Source organism: Myxocyprinus asiaticus, chromosome 40, assembly GCF_019703515.2.
Source record: "Myxocyprinus asiaticus isolate MX2 ecotype Aquarium Trade chromosome 40, UBuf_Myxa_2, whole genome shotgun sequence".
In the NCBI taxonomy this organism is placed as follows: Eukaryota; Metazoa; Chordata; class Actinopteri; order Cypriniformes; family Catostomidae; genus Myxocyprinus; species Myxocyprinus asiaticus.
The window spans coordinates 18198204-18217642 of record NC_059383.1 but is presented as its reverse complement, the minus strand read 5'-3'; the positions used below and the strand labels follow the sequence as shown (position 1 = coordinate 18217642).

The window sequence follows — 19439 nt, the reverse complement described above, 5'->3', positions numbered from 1 at the left end:
ACTCTAGGAGCTGTGCCAGTGTCAGGCTCAACTCACTCTGGACCAGACACTGTAGGAGCTGTGTCATTGCTAGACTCAACTCTCTCTGGTACCAAACCTTGTTGTTCAATGTTCCCTGAAATCAGTACAGATTCATCTATAAGGGCTTCAGCGGCTGACACAGGGTTTTCAGGGTTCACATTCTCTGTCTCCTGCAGACTAGGATATGTGACCTCTTCTAGCACAACAAAATCAGGATCAGAATGCACAACTTCAACCTGCTCAGAAACCGATTCTCCCCTCGATTGTGGTGTTGTGGGAGAACAGGTTTCAGGCACCTCTGGCTCAAGAACAGAGTTAACACAAGGGCACAAGTCAACTCTATGGACTCTCTTTCTAGGACCACCCTCTAGGGGCTCAATAGTGTGTGTAGTACCCTACACATCTATGAATCTGTATACAGTAGGACCCCATGAATCCTGTATTTTGTTTCTACTCAAAGGTCTATGACGCAATATACCTGCTGACCCACATCATTCACACGGCAAAAGACCTTGTCATTCAAAGGGGCAAGTCTCTCAGCAGCCTTGTGTTCGGTGTATTCCCTGGCTTTTTCATGAGCTTCTTTCAATCTGTCTTGGTGAATCACTAACCAATTATGTTTTCTGTCCACAGTTTGCTCTTGATCTAGCAGTGCATCTATTGGAAGATGCGGGTTGGCTCCCAACAGCAAGCAATGTGGTGAGTATCTAGTGGATGCATGTGGTGTTACATTATAAGTATAAACCAACTCAGGAAGGTGTTCTGGCCAACGCTTTTTCTTTCAGGGGGAAGTCTACGTAATAGATCATGGAGCGTTCTGTTAAAGCGCTCGCACTGAGCGTTACCCTGAGGCCGATAGGGTGTGGTATGGGTTTTCTTTACACCATACATTTTACACAGCTCGGCAATCATGGCACTTTCAAAAATGTTGCCCTGATCAGAATGCAATCGTTCAGGCACACCATATTTCATGAACCACTCGTTCAAAAGGATCTTTGCAGTGGTATCAGCCCTCTGATCCTTGGTTGGAAACCACGATTCACCAGAATGTTAGTCATTTACAATGCGATAAAGCAAGCCATCCAGCTCTCTAATGCACTTCCAATGCTTTATCGGTGACAGTACAGACTTTGATAGGCCAGATCTCTCATGAGTAGTGGGCTTTTGTTTACGTTCCCAAAAGGTTCTTGAAAGAACTGAGAGTGGGATCTTTCATTTGAAAATCCTTCAGTTCAGCTGTTGTATAACCCGGCAGAATAGGTGTATTTCCTTGAGGGTTACTGCCTTCCTCTACTCCACACTCTAAAACATAAATCTGTCTTACCCTACAGCACTTTTCATCAGCCATCACTAAGTCAGGCTCTAAAGCTGTTCCTTTCTTTATTGTATTGCAGATGGCAATACAGTCATCATAGTCTGCATCCTCAGGAGTGGCAAAACTCTTAAAGGGGCCACATCCAATTTATGACCAGAGTTAAATTACATGAAATTTCTCCACTTGGCTACATTAGAATAACATCTTATTTGAACTGGAAATACATTTAATTTGTGATTCGATTTTTGTAAGCTTTGCCCAGTTGTGCAGCCCACCAGTAACACTTAGGCAGCAGAAGCAATGCCAACTAGTCACCAAAAAAATAAATAAATAAATAAATAAATTCACACAGGATACGTTCTTGCACTAAAAAGCAGCTAGATGCAGCACAATGGAATTAAATAGAATGCAATTTTTTTTATTATTTTTATTTTTATTTTAACACCTTAAAGGTATAGTTCACCCAAAATTAAAAATTTCATCATTTACTCACCCTCATGCCATCCCAGATGTGTATACCTTTTTTCTCAGCTCTTTTGGTCCACACAATGCAAGTGAATGGGTGCCAAAATTTTGAAGCTCCAAAAATCACATAAGTCTGCATAAACGTAATCCATAAGACTCCAATGGTAAATCACCATCTTTAGAAGCGATATGATAGGTGTGGGTGACAAACAGATCACTTTCACATTCTTCTTCTTGTGTTTTTGGTAATTCACATTCTTCATGCATACTGCCCGTACTGGGCAGGGAGAAGAATTTCAAGCAAAAAAGGACTTAAATATCTATCTGTTTCTCACCTACACTATATGGATTAAAACACTGAAGTCATGTGGATTCCTTTTATGCTCCCTTTATGTGCTTTTTGGAGCATCCAAATTTTGGCACCCATTCACTTGCATTGTATAGAACTACAGAGCTGAAATATTCTTCTAAAAATCTTCAATTGTGTTCTACAGAAGAAAGAAAGTCATACACACCTGGGATATATTTTTAAGGTGAACTATTCCTTTAAATTATTTAACATTTGGAATTACATTAATGGGATAGTTCACCCAAAGCTGAAAATTCTCTCATTATTTACGTACCCTCATGATATCCTGGGTGTGTATGACTTTCTTTCTTCACCAGAACACAAGATTTTTGAAGCTCCAAAACTCACAGACAGTCACAAACGTCATCCATATGCCACCAGCTGTTAAATTAATGTCTTCTAAATTGACATGATCGCTTTTGGTGCGAAAAAGAAAAATATTTACAGTTGAATTCAGAAGTTTACATACACCTTAGCCAAATACATTTAAACTGAGTTTTTCACAATTCCTGACATTTAATCGTAGAAAACTTTCCCTACTTTATTTTAAGAATGTGAAATGTCAGAATAATAGTAGAGAGAATAATTTATTTAAACTTTTATTTCTTTCATCACATTCCCAGTGGGTCAGAAGTTTACATACACTTTGTTAGTATTTGGTAGCATTGCCTTTAAATTGTTTAACTTGGGTCAAACTTTTTGGGAAGTCTTCCACAAGCTTCTCACAATAAGTTGCTGGAATTTTGGCCCATTCCTCCAGACAGAACTGGTGTAACGGGATCAGGTTTGTAGGCCTCCTTGCTCGCACACACTTTTTCAGTTCTGCCCACACATTTTTTATTGGATTGAGGTCAGGGCTTTGTGATGGCCACTCCAATACTGTGGATATAGATACTTGTCTACCTGTTTCCTCCAGCATCTTCACAAGGTCCTTTGCTGTTGTTCTGGGATTGATTTGCTCTTTTCGCACCAAACTACGTTTATCTCTACAAGACAGAATGCGTCTCCTTCCTGAGTGGTATGATGGCTGCGTGGTCCCATGGTGTTTATACTTGCATACAATTGTGTACAGATGAACATGGTACCTTCAGACATTTGGAAATTGCTCCCAAGGATGAACCAGACTTGTGGAGGTCCACAATTTTTTTTTCTGAGGTCTTGGCTGATTTCTTTTGATTTTCCCATGATATCAAGCAAAGAGGCACTGAGTTTGAAGGTAGGCCTTAAAATACATCCACAGGTACACCTCCAATTCAGTACACCTCCTATCAGAAGCTAATTGGCTAATTGCCTAAAGGCTTGACATTGTTTTTGGAAATTTTCCAAGCAGCTTAAAGGCACAGTTAACTTAGTGTATGTAAACTTCTGACCCACTGGAATTGTGATATAGTCAATTAAAAGTGAAACAATCTGTCTGTAAACAATTGTTGGAAAAATTACTTGTGTCATGTACAAAGTAGATGTCCTAAACGACTAGCCAAAATTATAGTTTGCTAATATTAAATCTGTGGAGTTGTTAAAAAATTAGTTTGAATGACTTCGACCTAAGTGTATGTAAACTTCTGACTTCAACTGTAAGCACTTTTTTTAACTCTAAATCATGCTTCCAGTCAGAAGCGGTACGCATGTGTGACGTAATCACATTGGCATTTGAAACACGCGAGAATGGACGCACGTGAGTCACAGCCGGAAGAGCAGCGTTGTTTACAAGTGAGAAGGAGGAATGCTTTACATTAGCTTGTTTTTTGTTTTTGTTTAGATCTGTATTCATCTCTTTCTTTACTCACAATGGGCATTTGTGTGCTTATCCTGGATGTCTCAACCGAGAGGAAAACGTGAGATTACGTCCGTATCATGGCAACGGTAATACATCACACGAGAGACCTTGTGATCTCCACCCTCTTGTGAAGCTGATTGGAACTGATGATTTAAAGTTTAAAAGTACTAAAATACTGATCTTTCTTTCACCCCCAAAAGCGATCGTATCGCTTTAGAAGACATTAATTTAACGGCTGGAGTCGTATCGATCATGTTTATGCTGACTGTCTTTGAATTTTGGAGTTTCAAAAATCGGATCACCATCCACTTGCATTTTAAGGACATACTGAGCTGAGATATTTTTCTAATTTTCTTCAAATGTGTTCTGGTGAAGAAAGAAAGTCATACACATCTGGGGTATCATGTGGGTGAGTAAATAATGAGATCATTTTCTATCCCTTTAACATTTACTTAGGCTTAAAAAAGCTTTAAGTTTTATCTATTTTTCATGAAATGTTTCAGTAACTGGACAATTGTACATACAGTAAAATAGTAATATTTATTTTAAATTGCTAATTTGAGCTAATTTGGAGGTATTGGTCTGGCATTTACTGAATGCAGGTTTGTTAATTCAGTGCCGGCAATGGTAATCTTCCTTCTTCGATCTAGTCAGCACAAACTGTTCTAGAAAGTGAATATTTGTGTACCCAGTCCTGCTGAGTTTGTCACCCTGCTCTAAATGCCTACACAGAGGTTTTAGTTTACTATAAGACAACTATGGCTCTAGCCCTACTGATGCTGCTGATTATACAAGCAGATGGTGGCAAAGAGAGATGCTAGTGTCATTCATTTGGACTGGACATGTAGGACAGGGCTGGCTGATTCACAGCTTAACTGAGTTGCATTCACTTTTATTGTAAGTGCCTTACTGTAACTGTGATTTTTAAAAAAAAAAATTATTATTATTATTATTATTTAAATGAGTCAAAAAATGTTTTTGTGGTAATCAACATTATGCAACAAATTGAGCTTAACTTGTATTAAACCCAAAATATTCCTTTAAAACCTGACCTTCTGGTAACCTGACACATCTTCTTGCAACGTTCATAGCGCTGAACACTGAAAAACAAACAAACAGCGGGACACAACACAAAGACCTCCAACTGATGGATGAGTACATAGACCAACAATAAAAAAAATTAAAAAAAACATTGATGCAAGAACGCTTCCTGTGTGAATAGCCCCTTCGGTTTGTTTATGTTTTTTAACTACTTGGCGAATTCAAGTCTCCAGTAAAAAAGATATGAAACAATAGTAAGGCCTGAGAATATACATATGTAATAGACATTACAGACAGCAAGAATGTGGTGTTAATCTTGGGTGTTACTGGTTTATGCTGACTTGTTTGTCTCAAATCATTTCCACTAATGGGTGAAAATGGGTCTGCTGGCAGCAACACTACACACACACACCACAGGTTTGTGTTGAGGGTGGGGAAAACAAGCTTGTTTATGCCTATGTGTTCCAGATAATCCATGATAGCCTGTAGCTCTTGGCTCCACTCAGATGTCCCCATTGACAATCTTGTTTTTCTTGAACATTTTAAAATACCCCCACTAATAAGTGCACAGTCTTTCATGTTTCACAAGGGCTTCAAGGTTCCAGGGATTAAAAAAAAACATCCTAGTCAACATGCAAATCCAAACAGTGATGACACCCCAATAAGCACACTGCAAAAACCACATACACACAAACAGACACACTATGTACTAACAACAGATCACAACAAAAGCCTTGTGACTGATTTATGAATTAATTCTGCAGCACAGATTTATAAATCAATACCTGTTGATGGGGTGTTCTGGCTCCAGTCCATTTCAACTGCACTGACTATGCTCCCCGAGTCTTCCGTGGCTCTGCCCCCCCCCCAACCCAAGTCTTCCATGGCTCTGTCACACTCCCTTCCTAGTACCACCTCCCTGGCCTCCGGACCCAGCTCCCTTTCTGGAGCCACCACCCAAATCGCTGCACCCACTGTTTCTTGTTTTGCTTTTGTGTTGGGCATCAGGAGCCGCCCATTAAAGGGGGGACTCTGTCACATATAACTTCCCCTAGCAGCTTGTAGGGGTCGCTAGAGGGCTGGACTTCTATTTTGAAATGTGATTTCCCTGTTATTGCCTTGTCTTAGTTCATTGTGCGTGCGAGCGTGTAAGCGAGCCCTCGCCCTCGTGTTCTCCCTGTCTTTTGTCTTGCATTGTTAATTGTACTGAGTTGAGTTTGGTGAGTCTTAGTCTTGTTTCTATTGTGATTCCTCGTACTTTAGATTATTTTCAGTAAAGAAGTCTCTGCAACTGGGTTCTAAAAACCTTCACTCACAGGACTATCTGCGTGACAGATTTCTGTAGTAGGAACTTGTGGGATTCTAACAACATTTCCTGAGTCAAAACACAGTATTACTAAGAGTCACGTGACGCCATGCGAGGAGCAGAGGTGTAAACGGCGATCTCTGCGCACTGCTAATTTTTAATTATTTTTATGTCATAAACCGGTGAGATTTGACACATCCTGCTACATATCTGTTCTTTGAAGTCAACATGGCAAAGAAGTCAAAATCCTCAGGTTCTGGAGATATTAAAAGACACTTATGTGCTCAAGCTGAAACCTCTGACGGGCCTGCGGACCAGGGACTCGTTTTGGATGGTGCGGCGGGAGAAATCCAGCGTCAACTGTCCAACATGTCTGTGATGCTGACAAAAGTTGTTGCCGACTTAGAGGATTTGGCTCTAATACGTTGATCGATTATGGTGGTGGAGGTTGGTTACAAGATTGTCGGACGTCGAGAGATGGATCGATTAGCTGGAGTCATCGGAGAGAGAATTAGCTGCTAATCCGCTGGTGCCCAAGATTGATTTGGAACAAGTTTTTTAAAAATTTGAGGATTTGGAGAACCACAGTAGGTGAAATAACGTCCGAATTGTTGGAATTCCTGAGCATGAAGAAGGCAGAGATATGGTAAAATTCCTAGACGAGCTCTTCCCGAGTCTGCTCGATATAACAATAATAAGCTGGAAATCGAGCAAGCTCTCAGAGTCCCGGCTCGGAGATCTGCTGAGGGAAACAGGCTCGGGGCCTGTCAATTCTGGCCAAATTTCTGAGATCATCCGATAAAGATCTCGTGTTACGCGAGGCGAGGGGCAAAGGAAAGCTTTCTTAGAAGAATCATAACATTTTCTTGTTCCCGGACTTTGCGAATTCGACAAGAGAGAAACGTAATCGATTCAAGGAATGCAAGAAACTCTTACATCAACAGAAGATCGCTTTTGCTCTGATGTTCCCGGCCAAATTGAGAATAGGATGGCCACAAAATATTTACATGCCCACATCAAGCAATGTCCTTCATAGAGGCAATGGGTGAGTAAGCCATTTGATGTTTCTCATGTGGCCCCTGAGTGAGCTTGTCTCGCTGTACATACACTTGGTTGCCCATGGAAGCTGAGCACCTTCTTTGTTTCTTTTTGTGCTGGTTCTGCCTAGCGGCTGGAGTTTGTTTTGTGGAATAACACTCCTTTGGGACAGTTTGTGGATGAATCTGCCCATTCTTTGTTCTTGTGCATCCTATTGGCTGGAGTTTGTTTTGTGGAGTATTTTTTATTGGACATTGGAAGGATTACGTCATCTGCTGCACTTATGAAAGAGCCGGCTCACTGAACATTCGTTTGACTGTCCGAGGAAACTGAATGGCTTTTTTTTTTTTTTTCTGGTTCTGCTAGCAGCTGGAGTTTGTTTTGTGGAGGAACACACCTTCGAGACAATTCTGTGAATGAATCTACACGTTCTTTGTGTTTATTTTAAATATTGGCTGGAGTGTGTTTTACAGAATATTTTCTGTTATGTAATTTTCTGTTAAAAATACAAAAATTTATATAGAAGCACCGGACTTGAGCAATCCGATGGCAAAGTTGTTGCGGGGGCTCTCGAAGGCGTACATGGACTTTTTGAATTTAGATGGATATGTGGGGTACTAATGGGGAATGTGGTCTTTATATTCTTGTTTTTGACACACAATCTATGTTTTCTGATATGTCAAAATGTCAAATGTTAATATAAGTAGATTGTCTCTCTCCACATGGAATGTGAATGGGTTGGGGCACCCCCAAAAAAGAAGGAAGTTTATTTCTTTTCTTAAACGTAAGAAATATGATATAGTGTTTCTTCAAGAAACGCATCTTTCCCCGCAGGAAGCTGAAAAATTTGGGAAGATATGGGGTGGACATGTTTTCTTTAGTGCAGGCTCAAGTAAGTGCAGGGGGTCATTACATTGATAAGTAAACATTTACAATTCAAATGTCTCAAACAGAGTAAAGATAAATTAGTCATTAGTCATAAAAGAGTCATTATTGTTTTAGCAGAAATTCAGGGGCAAAGGTTGATTTTGGCTAATATTTACACACCTAATGTTGATGATCAGGACTTTTTTATAGATCTTGAAGAGATGTTGCAAGCCGCTGGCACCCCTCATGATATAATATTAGGAGGAGACTTTAATCTATTGATGGACTCAGTCCTTGATCATAGTGAAGCAAAAGTGTTTTAGCCCCCTAGAGTAACATTGATGCTTCACAGGATGTGTAAAAATCTTGGTCTTACAGATATTTGGAGACTTTTGAACCCATCTGGTTGGGACTATACATATTTTTCATCAATCCATAAGATTTATTCTAGAATAGATTTTATATATATATATATATATATATATATATATATATATATATATATATATATATATATATATATATATATATATCTAAGTCCCTTATCTCATCTGTTGTGGATTGCTCAATTGGAAACATCTTAGTCTCAGATCATGCCCTGGTGAGTTTAGAGGTGTTGCCACATACAGAGAAAAAGAAATCATATAGTTGGTGCTTTAATGTATCCCTTTTGCAAAATCCTGATTTTCAACAAATGTTAAAGGCTGAAATCAATGTTTTTATGGAGACCAACTGGTCCTCAGTATCCTCTGTGGGTGTGGCTTGGGAGGCACTTAAGGCGGTTCTTAGGGGTCGGATCATACAGTATGCCTCATTCATCAAAAAATCCAAAGCACGAGAACTCGTGGAGTTGGAAGAGAATATTAAATGTATCGAGACAGAACTGAAGTGCCGAATGTCATCTGATGGCCTCAGAGAATTGACCCGATTGAAATACAGATGTAATACTATTTTGTCACGGAATGTGGAGTTTTGGTTATTTAGGTACAAGACAGTCATGTTTTGAGTCGGGGGACAAAGCATGGAAGCTTTTGGCTAGATATATAAAGCAGAGAGAGTCTCTTCCTATCATTCCCTCAATGAAATCTGCTGGTGGTGAAATTTTTCCTCAGCCATTGATAGTAATAATGCTTTTAAAGAATTCTATCTTGATCTTTATAGTTCCACGTCTTCGTGTATTGATGAAGATTTTAGAAACTTAGTGGAACCATTAGAACTCCCTAAACTGACGAGTTTAGAGCAAAAAAATTATCTTTATTCTGAGATAACCTTGGTGGATTTTGACGAGGTATTTAAGGCCCTGCATCCAGGCAAGGTTCTGGGGCCAGATGGCTTTGCTGCTTAATTTTTTAGATCTTATGCTACAGAACTGGCTCCACTTTTGTTAGAAGTTTATACAGAATCATTAACACAAGCCAACCATGACACAAGCCCGGATCAGTCTGATTCTTAAAAAGGACAAAGATCCAAACGAGTGTAAGAGTTACCATCCAATTTCCCTGATCCAGCTAGACGTTAAAATTCTGTCAAAAATTCTGGCTAACTGATTACATAAAGTTATGAAATCTCTTATACATATAGATCAGGTGGTGTTTATTCGAGGCCGTAGCTCTTCTGATAACATTAGGCATTTCATCAATATCATGTGGTCAGTGGCAAATGATTAGACTCTGGTCGCTGCCATCTCACTTGACGCTGAAAAGGTGTTTGATATGGTAGAATGGGATTATCTTTTTACGATTTTGGAAAGGTACGGGTTTACTTTATAGACACCTGGTAGCGGCGGTACAAACAAATGGATAGGGGCACCGGGCAGGGTTGCCCTCTTTACCCATTATTGTTCTATTTTGCCCTGGAACCATTAGCAGCCACGATAAGAAAGGAGGATGATTTTCCAGGGGTGATGGCGGGAGGTGTGGCGCATAAGCTTTTGCTTTATGTGGATGATATTTTATTATTCGTCTCTGACCCCATTAGATCTATGCCTTGCCTCCACAGGATTATTGGTTCCTTCTCTAAGTTCTCAGGTTAATTGGTCTAAATCCGAAGCTTTGGCTCTGACAGTGTACTGCCCAGTAACGGATTTTCAGCCAGGCACCTTCCAGTGGCCCAAACAGGGCATTAAGTATTTGGGCATTTTATTCCCAGCTAATTCGTGTGATTTAGTTAGAGTTAATTTCGACCCTTTAATAAAACACAATATTACTCAGGAGGTTATGTCATTGTGCCAATATTAAATCTGTATGGGTCTCATAATAAAATCAGAGACAGCAGGGGTGATTGGTATGCTGGTGTGATGATGTTACATGGATTACTGTTGCTGTTATGAGTCACTGTGTTCCACTAAAGTTGTGTTCAGATGAGCATTTAAATCACCTTCAAGACAACCGGTGTCTGCAACCTTGTTGTTACTCACAAACACACACACACACACACACACACACACACACACACACACACACACACACACATTGCTCTATTTCCTTCATGAAGAACACATAACACATACACAAGAAAACTGCTTCCTCAAAGTCAAGAAGTCAGCTATTATTTGACTTTGAATTCTTATTTTTTTAGAAGCAGAGATAGATAGAAATAGATTCCAAATCCTTGTTCAAATGTGTATGATGACTAATTCACAAAGCTATAAAATGTACTTTTACTTCGTTACAATGGGCGGCATCGTTACATTACTGTGTTTAATTTTAGTTAATGTGTAACTTATTGAGAGATTATTGAATGGGATTTTTAGGATAGCGGAAGTTTACAGCTGCGCACGCTGTCACAGATTGTCACTCAAGCCGAGTCTATCACTGCTGCAGCATCATGCTCTTCAAAAAAAAAATAATAGTTTCGTCATGCAATGCCTTAATTTAACACCAAGACAAGTGGATATTTCAAGATTAAAATTGCAGCTCCAATTTAAGGATTTAAGGACCATTTAAGAATTGAATGGTCATTTTCAAGGTGATTCTGTAACTGGGCTCTTATGACATACATTTTTAAGTGTACATTTTTAAATCAGTGCAGCAATATGCGTATCAGTGCACTTTGTCTCGCATGTCATGAGCAGTATTTATGCATTTACCCCGTGCCCTGGCACTGGCAACTATGGAAGCTACTTTGGGCTGATTAAATGTATAAATCCATGTAAACATCCAAATGAAGTGTAAATGCCTTTTTGTCTGCTGTTTGCGTGATTGTCAACTGGAGCATTAACAGACAGCATTTCTGTGAGCGGGGCGCACGTGAGAGATGTGCGGGCATGAGGCAATCGTATGGTGAATAATATATATGTTATTATAAAGAGTAAACACATTTTATCTAATGTACATTATTGTATTTATTTGTTATACTTTAGTATCTTTAAACTACAATACAATCTGGGTAGCGTTTCTTGGCGCAGGACGCCCTCATCTGACCAAATTATGTTATATGTTATAACAGGATATTTAAATCATCCATAGAATTATAATTTTTTCTTCTTATTGAAAAATTCATCCAGATCTGACAAGAGCCCTTAAAGGAATAGTTCACCCAAACATGGGTACTCACCCTGTGGACTGTGTAGGTCCTAATGCACCAGTATAGTGATGGGAACACTATACTGTAAAAAGGCACCATCCTTGGGATGAGACGTTAAACCGAGGTCCTGACTCTCTGTGGTCATTAAAAATCCCAGGACACTTCTCGAAAAGAGTTGGGGTGTAACCCTGGTGTCCTGGCCAAATTCCCCCCATTGGCCCTTATCAATCATGGCTTCCTAATAACCCTCATCCATTAATTGGCTCTATCACTCCACTCTCTCCTCTCTACCAATAGCTGGTGTGTGGTGAGCATACTGGCGCACTATGGCTGCTGTCGCATCATCCAGGTGGATGCTGCACACTGGTGGTGGTTGAGGTGAGTCCCCTGTTCACTGTGTGAAGCGCTTTGAGTGTAGTGTCAGAAAAGTGCTATATAAATGTAATGTTCATTCATTCATTCATTCATTCATTCAAAAATAAAGATTCTCTCATCATTTACTCACCCTCATGCATCACAGATTTGTTTGACTTTCTTTCATCTGCTGAACACAAATGAAGATTTTTAGAAGAATTTCTCAGCTCTTTTGGTCCATACAATGCAAGTGAATGGGTGCCAACATTTTAAAGCTCAAAAAATCACATAAGTCAGCATAAAAGTAATCCATAAGACTCCATTGGTTAAATAAATATCTTCAGAAGCGATGTGATAGCTGTGGATGAGAAACAGATCACTTTCACATTCTTCTTCTTGTGTTTTTGGAAATTCACATTCTATCGACACCTGCTGGGCAGGGAGAAGAATGTCTAGCAAAAATGACAAATATTGATCTTTTTCTCACCCACACCTATCATATCACTTCTGAAGATATGGATTTAACTACTGAAGTCTTATGGATTACTTTAATGCTGCCTTTATGTGCTTTTTGGAGCATAAAAATTTAGGCACCCATTCACTTGAATTGTGCTGAAATATTCTTCTAAAATCTCAATTTGTGTTCTGCAGAAGAAAGGAAGTCATGTATATCTGGGATTGCATGAGGGTGAGTAAATGATGAGAGAATTTTCATTTTTGGATGAACTATCCCTTTAAAGTGATAGCTCAGCCATAATTTAATATTCTGTCATCATTTCCCAACCCTCATGTTGTTCCAAACCCGTGTGACCTTCTGTATTCTGTGGAACACAAAAGATGTTAGACAGAATGTTACAGACTGACAGTCTTGGTCACAATTCACTTTCAAAATATAGAGGAAAAAAACACATTCACTGAAATTCAATAGTGACTCGCAAACGTTCTGTCTTAATATTTCCTTATTGTGTTGCATGGAAGAAAGAAAGTCATACGAGTTTGGAACAACATGATGGTGAATGACTACAGAATTTCTATTCATAATAATAATAATAATAATAATTCTGTAATACATGTTAAATGTGTATTATGTAATGGAATATAGGGGAGTTGACGCCCATTATGTCATTTGTGCAAGTAACGAGTTACTCACTTCTTGAGTACACTTTTAATTGGATACTTTCTTACTCTTACTCAAGTAATTATTTATGTTAGTACTTTTACTTGAGTAATTTTTTTGGCTACTCTACCCACCTCTGGTCACAGGACAGAGGAAGAAGGTGGGGAAAGCAGAGTGTGATCCGTAATCTCATCTCTGTACCCAGAATACAAATATACACCAAAAAAGGGGAGGAAAAGAAAAGAGCAGAGAAATAGATGGAAAGGGAAAAGAGAAATATTTTTTCATACCTGCCAGAATATGCTGTCTATAGTGCTGCCTAGGAAGCCCTCTCTGGTTTCAGAAGAAAGGAGTTTGGGTCCCAGTATTGTCATAAATTCATCAAAGTCCACCTGTCCATCACCTGAATCAGAAATAGAAAGTTTGGTTGAGAGTAGCCTCAACATAGAAAAGGTAAGAGTTTTGAAGCTGACAGCATTGCTAGACTGCTGCAGTCTCGACAGCAGCGCACAATGTGAGGAGGTGAAACCGACAATGTAACATTTAACACAAGCAGAACTCAAGCATATCATTACAACAGAATAGAATAGAATAGAACTGATTTTTTGGGAAAACAACATTTCAGGGATCAGTACATCTATCTAATCTATCTCTAAGGAACAATTTTACTTTAATAGGATTCATGTTATGCTGATTGCTTCATTGTGCAGTTTTTACTGGTGCGTATCAGCTTAATGAAACCGTTCAGGGTCTTTAAGTTTAGTAATAGGCTACAAATGTGATACTTTCTAATTCACTTGATTTACCTATTAGGGCAACAGGCTTCATGATTTGTACTTTTACAATTTGACTGCCTTTGATTTCTTGAGCAGTTGAATTAAATAGAGCAAATATCAGAGAATGCGTGGGGGGGGGGGGGATTTCACTTGCAGCCACAAAGCTTTGTTTCATAATTAATTTAAAGTGAATTTAATTATCATCAAGGATGCATGCTCTTGACCCTACATCTGACCTTATTAAATCTTTTGAAAGCCTTACTTATGGCATGTGAGCCATGGGCTCGCAAAAGCTGAGCATGCATGCTAACAGCTGTCAATGTCCCTCTCTCATTCTCGCTTTTGTTCCTTCCTGAAAGATAATTGCTGGTCTGAGATTTAGGGCAAAAAAGGCATTAAACACCAGCTGAGAGTGACAGTGGAAGTCAGTGAGTGCTGTTACTTTATCACTCTAATGTTCTTTGTGAACATCGGACTGACATCAGGGTGGCTGAGAGGAGATGCCGGAAATCTAAAGATCCAGCAGATATTGGTATGTATCAGACTCTGCTTGCATCTTTTTCAGATAATGTTAAATCTGCAAAAACTTCCTGTTACCAGGACAAGATCAACAGCACCACAGACACTCGCAGCTTATTTCGAACATTCAACACACTTCTCTGTCCTCCCCCTCCACCGCCTAACACCTCACTGACATCAGATGTCTTCGCCACATTTTTCACTAATAAGGTTACAGCCATCAGCAATACATTCTCAGCACCACACCCTTTCAAACACCCGCCTCCTGCATGCAGCTTTTATGTCTCTATGTTCTCTCCTCTGACTGACATTGAGGTCTCTAAACTCCTCATCTCCAACCACCCCACCACCTTGTTCCCTTGACCTCATTCCTTTTCACCTTCTCCAAGCCATCTCTCCAACCATCCTACCTGCACTCACACACATAATTAACACATACCTACTTATAGGCATTTTTCCCACTACATTTAAGCAGGCTCGAGTAATCCCGCTGCTTAAAAAACCTGCACTTAACCCCATACAAGTAGAACACTACAGACCAGTCTCTCTCATCCCATTCATGGCGAAAACACTTCAAAGGGCAGTTTTCAATCAGATCTCTGCCTATCTATTGCAGAACGAGCTGCTGGATGACAATCAGTCAGGCTTCAAAAGTGGACACTCTGCCCTGCTGTCTGTCACTGAGTCGCTAAAACAGGCGAGAGCTGGATCCAGATCATCCGTACTGTCAACCATCAGATCCTACTCTCCACCCTTTCTACTCTGGGCATCACAGGAACTGTGCTTGACTGGTTTAATTCCTATCTCTCAGGTAGGTCCTTCAAGATAGCCTGGAGGGGTAAGGTGTCCAAGTCACATCAGCTACTTACTGGGGTACCTCAGGGCTCAGTGCTTGGGCCACTTCTCTACTCTATTTAAACAACATCACTGGGACCCATCATTCAGGCACATGGTTTCTCTTACCACTGCTATGCCGATGACACAGAGCTCTACTTGTCTTTCTAGCCCAACGACACCAGAGTGACTGCTTGAATCTCGGCCTGTTTGGCATATATCTCGGCCTGGATGAAGAAACACCACCTGCAACTTAACCCAGCGAAGACTGAGCTCCTCGTCTTTCTAGCCAACCCTGCTGTTGAACACAACATCACCGTGCAGCTGGGTTCAACTACAGTAACGCCTTCCAAAATGGTCAGAAATCTCGGGGTATCCATCGATAACCACTTCAGTTTCACAGACCACATCTCAAAGACAGCATGATCATGTAGCTTTACACTCTACAATACCAGGAAAATAAGACCCTTCCTCTCTGAACATGCCACACAACTTCTTGTTCGGTCACTTGTCATAACTAGGCTGGACTAGTGTAACACTCTCATTGCAGGCCTCCCTGCATGGGCACTTAGGCCCCTGAATGGGTATCCAGAATGCAGCAGCACGTCTGGTCTTTAATGAACCAAAGAAAGCGCATGTTATACCACTCCTTGTCTCTCTTCACTGGCTGCCAGTTGATGCACGTGTCAAATTCAAGACTCTGATGCTGGCATACAGAACAGCCACTGCAGAGCTAAGTTCTTACCAGAAGCCTTACACTTAACCATTCACTCATAAAAAATAAATACAAAAAATAACATATATTGTTGTTGCACTCTAATCTGTCTTTGATACTACTATTCTGATGCTAGTGAAACTTTGTAATGCAGCACTTTTCGTACCACTGTCTCCTTAAGATGAATCGCTTATGATGTATTATTCCTCTTTTGTAAGTCGCTTTGGATAAAAGCGTCTGCCAAATGAATAAATGTAAATGTAAATATAAATGTTCTCACTTTGCCTCAAATCCCAGCGCAACACTCCACTCCACTGAATCCTGCATAATTATTACTGAAGTATAATAAAGTTGATCATTCCTATCTGTATTCAATACCAAGACTGAAGGCAGCACTAAAGAACATCTTTTCAATTAGTCGTATATAACTGTACTGTGTACAAATCTTAGAACTGACACAGCAAAGCTGCACAGAAGTCTTTGAGGAAAACATACTTTGAGTCTCATTTTACTCCAGATTAGAACAGTATTATGAATGTGCCACTGCTCTTAAAGGAAATAGTGAATAGTACTTTTGAAAAATATATTTAAAATCACATGAGAAGTGATATCACAGGAGAATCACATCAGAAGCCTAATAAAAAGCTATTGTGTTTGACATGGAGTTGGGCTGACTCATAGGGTCTGCCATGTTGAGATCACGTGACCAGACAAAAACTACGAATTTCATCTCAGTAAGCCAAAATTATCAGACACTGTAGCTCATTGTATAATAAATAATGGATGACTGTGAATAGTACACTTCTACAATGGCATCAGTAACCGAAAACCAAGCATGTAATCAAATATTTTAGAGTGAATACACATATCTCTAGAGTGCATTTTCCATTCCCCTTTTTGATCTGAAACTAGCAGCCCCTAAGAAAAAAATATAAAAAAAATTAGACCAAATAAATATTGATGTCCACATATGTATATGTGTCAGATTTTTTTCATTGAATTGTTTCTTTCCAGGAGTGTTGGTTATTCATATTTTTGTGACATTACAGGCATTACATCAAAAATTTGCATAAACAAATTCTGATTCAAAGTAATGGCCAGCATCATTCAATCACTGCCAACCATGTTATAGGTACTGTAGGCAATTTTAGCCTTCTGAAGCTTTCATGTGACTGTGCCATTGAATTAGCCATGCCCTCGCTTTCCAAAACCCCGCCCTCCAAAGTTAATATTGAGACCAAATCTGAGCAAAAGAGCAGTATTGTTTGTTCCTGTGGCTGTCAAATTCAACATGGCACAAAAGCGCACTCAACTGACAAACATTATAAATTATACACTGTAAAAAGTGATTCACGTGTCAAGTAAATTTGATTAAAAAAATTAACATGAAATTTATAAATATTACGGATATTTTATATTTGAAATTATGGCTTTGCATTGTATGAAAAATATTGGATGGGGGTCATGTGATGCAAATGGCAGAGTAGCAACTCAACGCCTGGTCTCCCGCAGCTCGCTACTGTTTTTAGTTTTTATTCCAGACATACAATGGCAAAACGGAGTGAGAACTTTCAGCAAGAAGTCGGAGAATGCCAAGCACTCAAAGGAAGATCACCCTCATGGTGAAATCCGCTAAATCAGAAGTTGCCTCAGAACAGTCAAGCCAACATGGCGGACCAGGTCAAGTGGAGGCCGAAAGTTTAGTGGAAAGAAAAACCACTGAAGTGCTTAAAAGCATGGAAGCCTCCTTAAGAAACTAGAAGCTTGTTCGTCCAATATCGTCACACTCGATACACGGATCACTGAAGCAGAAAGCCGCATCTCAGACTCCGAGGACGCTGTAGCGAACCACATTGCTAAACTCACTGAAGTTGAGAACAAGCTAGAGGAAGCCTTGGATAAAATTAATGACCTGGAAAATAGGGGACAGTGGCCCTGCGCCGTTATTGTAAAGTTTCACAACTTTCAGGACAAAGTCTGCATCATGCTCATACAACGTCGCCCCAATCATGTTATTCGAGGATTTCTCTACAGCTGTGATAAAGAAGAGACAAGAATTTTACCCAGTCAAACAGCAGCTTAAGGACAGGGGAATCATTTTTGCCATGTTGTATCCGGCCGTCCTCAGGATTAAATATGACGGGCAGGAGAGATTCTTCAGACAGCCCAAGGATGTTGCAGCCTTTCTGGAAAAAGTCTCACAACCCAGATGGTCTCCTTCCCGGGCCCCTACTGACTGAGAAAATCTCTCCATATTTTGTTATGCATACAAATGTGGTCATCTGCGGAGCTTTACAGACAATTTAAAGTTTGGTTAATACATGGAGGCTGTGAGCATAAATTTCAGCATATTTACATTGGGTTTGGTAGTGCCACCTCCCAGCCCTCCTCATTTTTCTCCTATAGATATTCACATACTTAATATCTTATTTACTAATTATGTCATATATTTTAATAGAGCTGCAGGCTGGCAGTTGAAGTTTAAAAGCTGGTCCAGCATCTTCCCCCATATTTAAAGGGAAGTTAGCTTGTGCCCTTAATGGGTGTAATAGGCCAAGGTCTGACCCCTATGTTTACTTGTTGTCCCTACCTTTTGGGTTTTGTACATAGTTCGGTTCTGAAAGTTAGCAATACAAAATAATTTAATTTCTGTTTTTACTGTGGGTTTCTGCTTAGTTTGTGGGAGTATGGGATGCCATCTACATTCTCATCTGCTTCTAGCCAAGATACTTTTCTTAATATAAAACGGCGAGTGACAAATTCATACTTAAAATTTGCAGCTGGAACATGAAAGGAATACACAACCCTGTTAAGAGGAAAAAAACTGAAGCTTCTTAAAAAAGGAACATGTTCACATAGCTCTTTTACAAGAAACCCACCTGTCCACTACCGAACATCCTAAATTAAAGCGTGATTGGGTAGAACAGGTGTTTAGTTAATCTTTTACTAGCACAAGCGGGGGGGGGGGGTCGACATTCTAATTAATAAGCACCTGCCTCTGTCTGATGTTCAAACGATCTCTGATAAATCTGGTAGATTTGTTATGTTAAAGGTCTGTCTTCATGGCCAGAAAGTGTCGTTCCTGAACATTACACCTATACAGTCTAATGATCTCATTTCCCATGTTTTCTCTAAATTTGCTGATTGGCTTTGTGACAACACTGTAATAGCCGGGGACTTATTTTATTTATTTCTCTTCAGGGATGGATAGATACCCACCAGTGCAAAGTCCAATGTCTAAACAAGCCAAAGCTATTTCAGATACCTGCAGCGAACTTGGCCTGGTTGATGCTTGGCACGTTTTACATCCTAATGACAAGGAATTAAAATTTTTCTCAACTGTACATAAAACAAGCAGTAGAATCGACTTTGTTCTAACATTTCTTTTAGTAACATAAAGTGCTGTAGTATTGGTGATAT

The 19439-nt window shown here is 39.7% G+C and overlaps 1 protein-coding gene across 2 annotated transcripts in view; it reads right to left on the bottom strand.

Annotated features, from left to right (window-relative positions):
• LOC127431268 (calcium-binding protein 8-like) overlaps positions 1-19439 on the bottom strand; it is a 54706-nt gene that overhangs the window by 12651 nt on the left and 22616 nt on the right. For both annotated transcript variants that reach the window (XM_051681642.1, XM_051681641.1), the window contains exon 4: positions 13466-13578. In XM_051681642.1, the coding sequence (XP_051537602.1) occupies positions 13466-13578 (113 nt within the window). The remainder of the gene's footprint in view (positions 1-13465; positions 13579-19439) is intronic.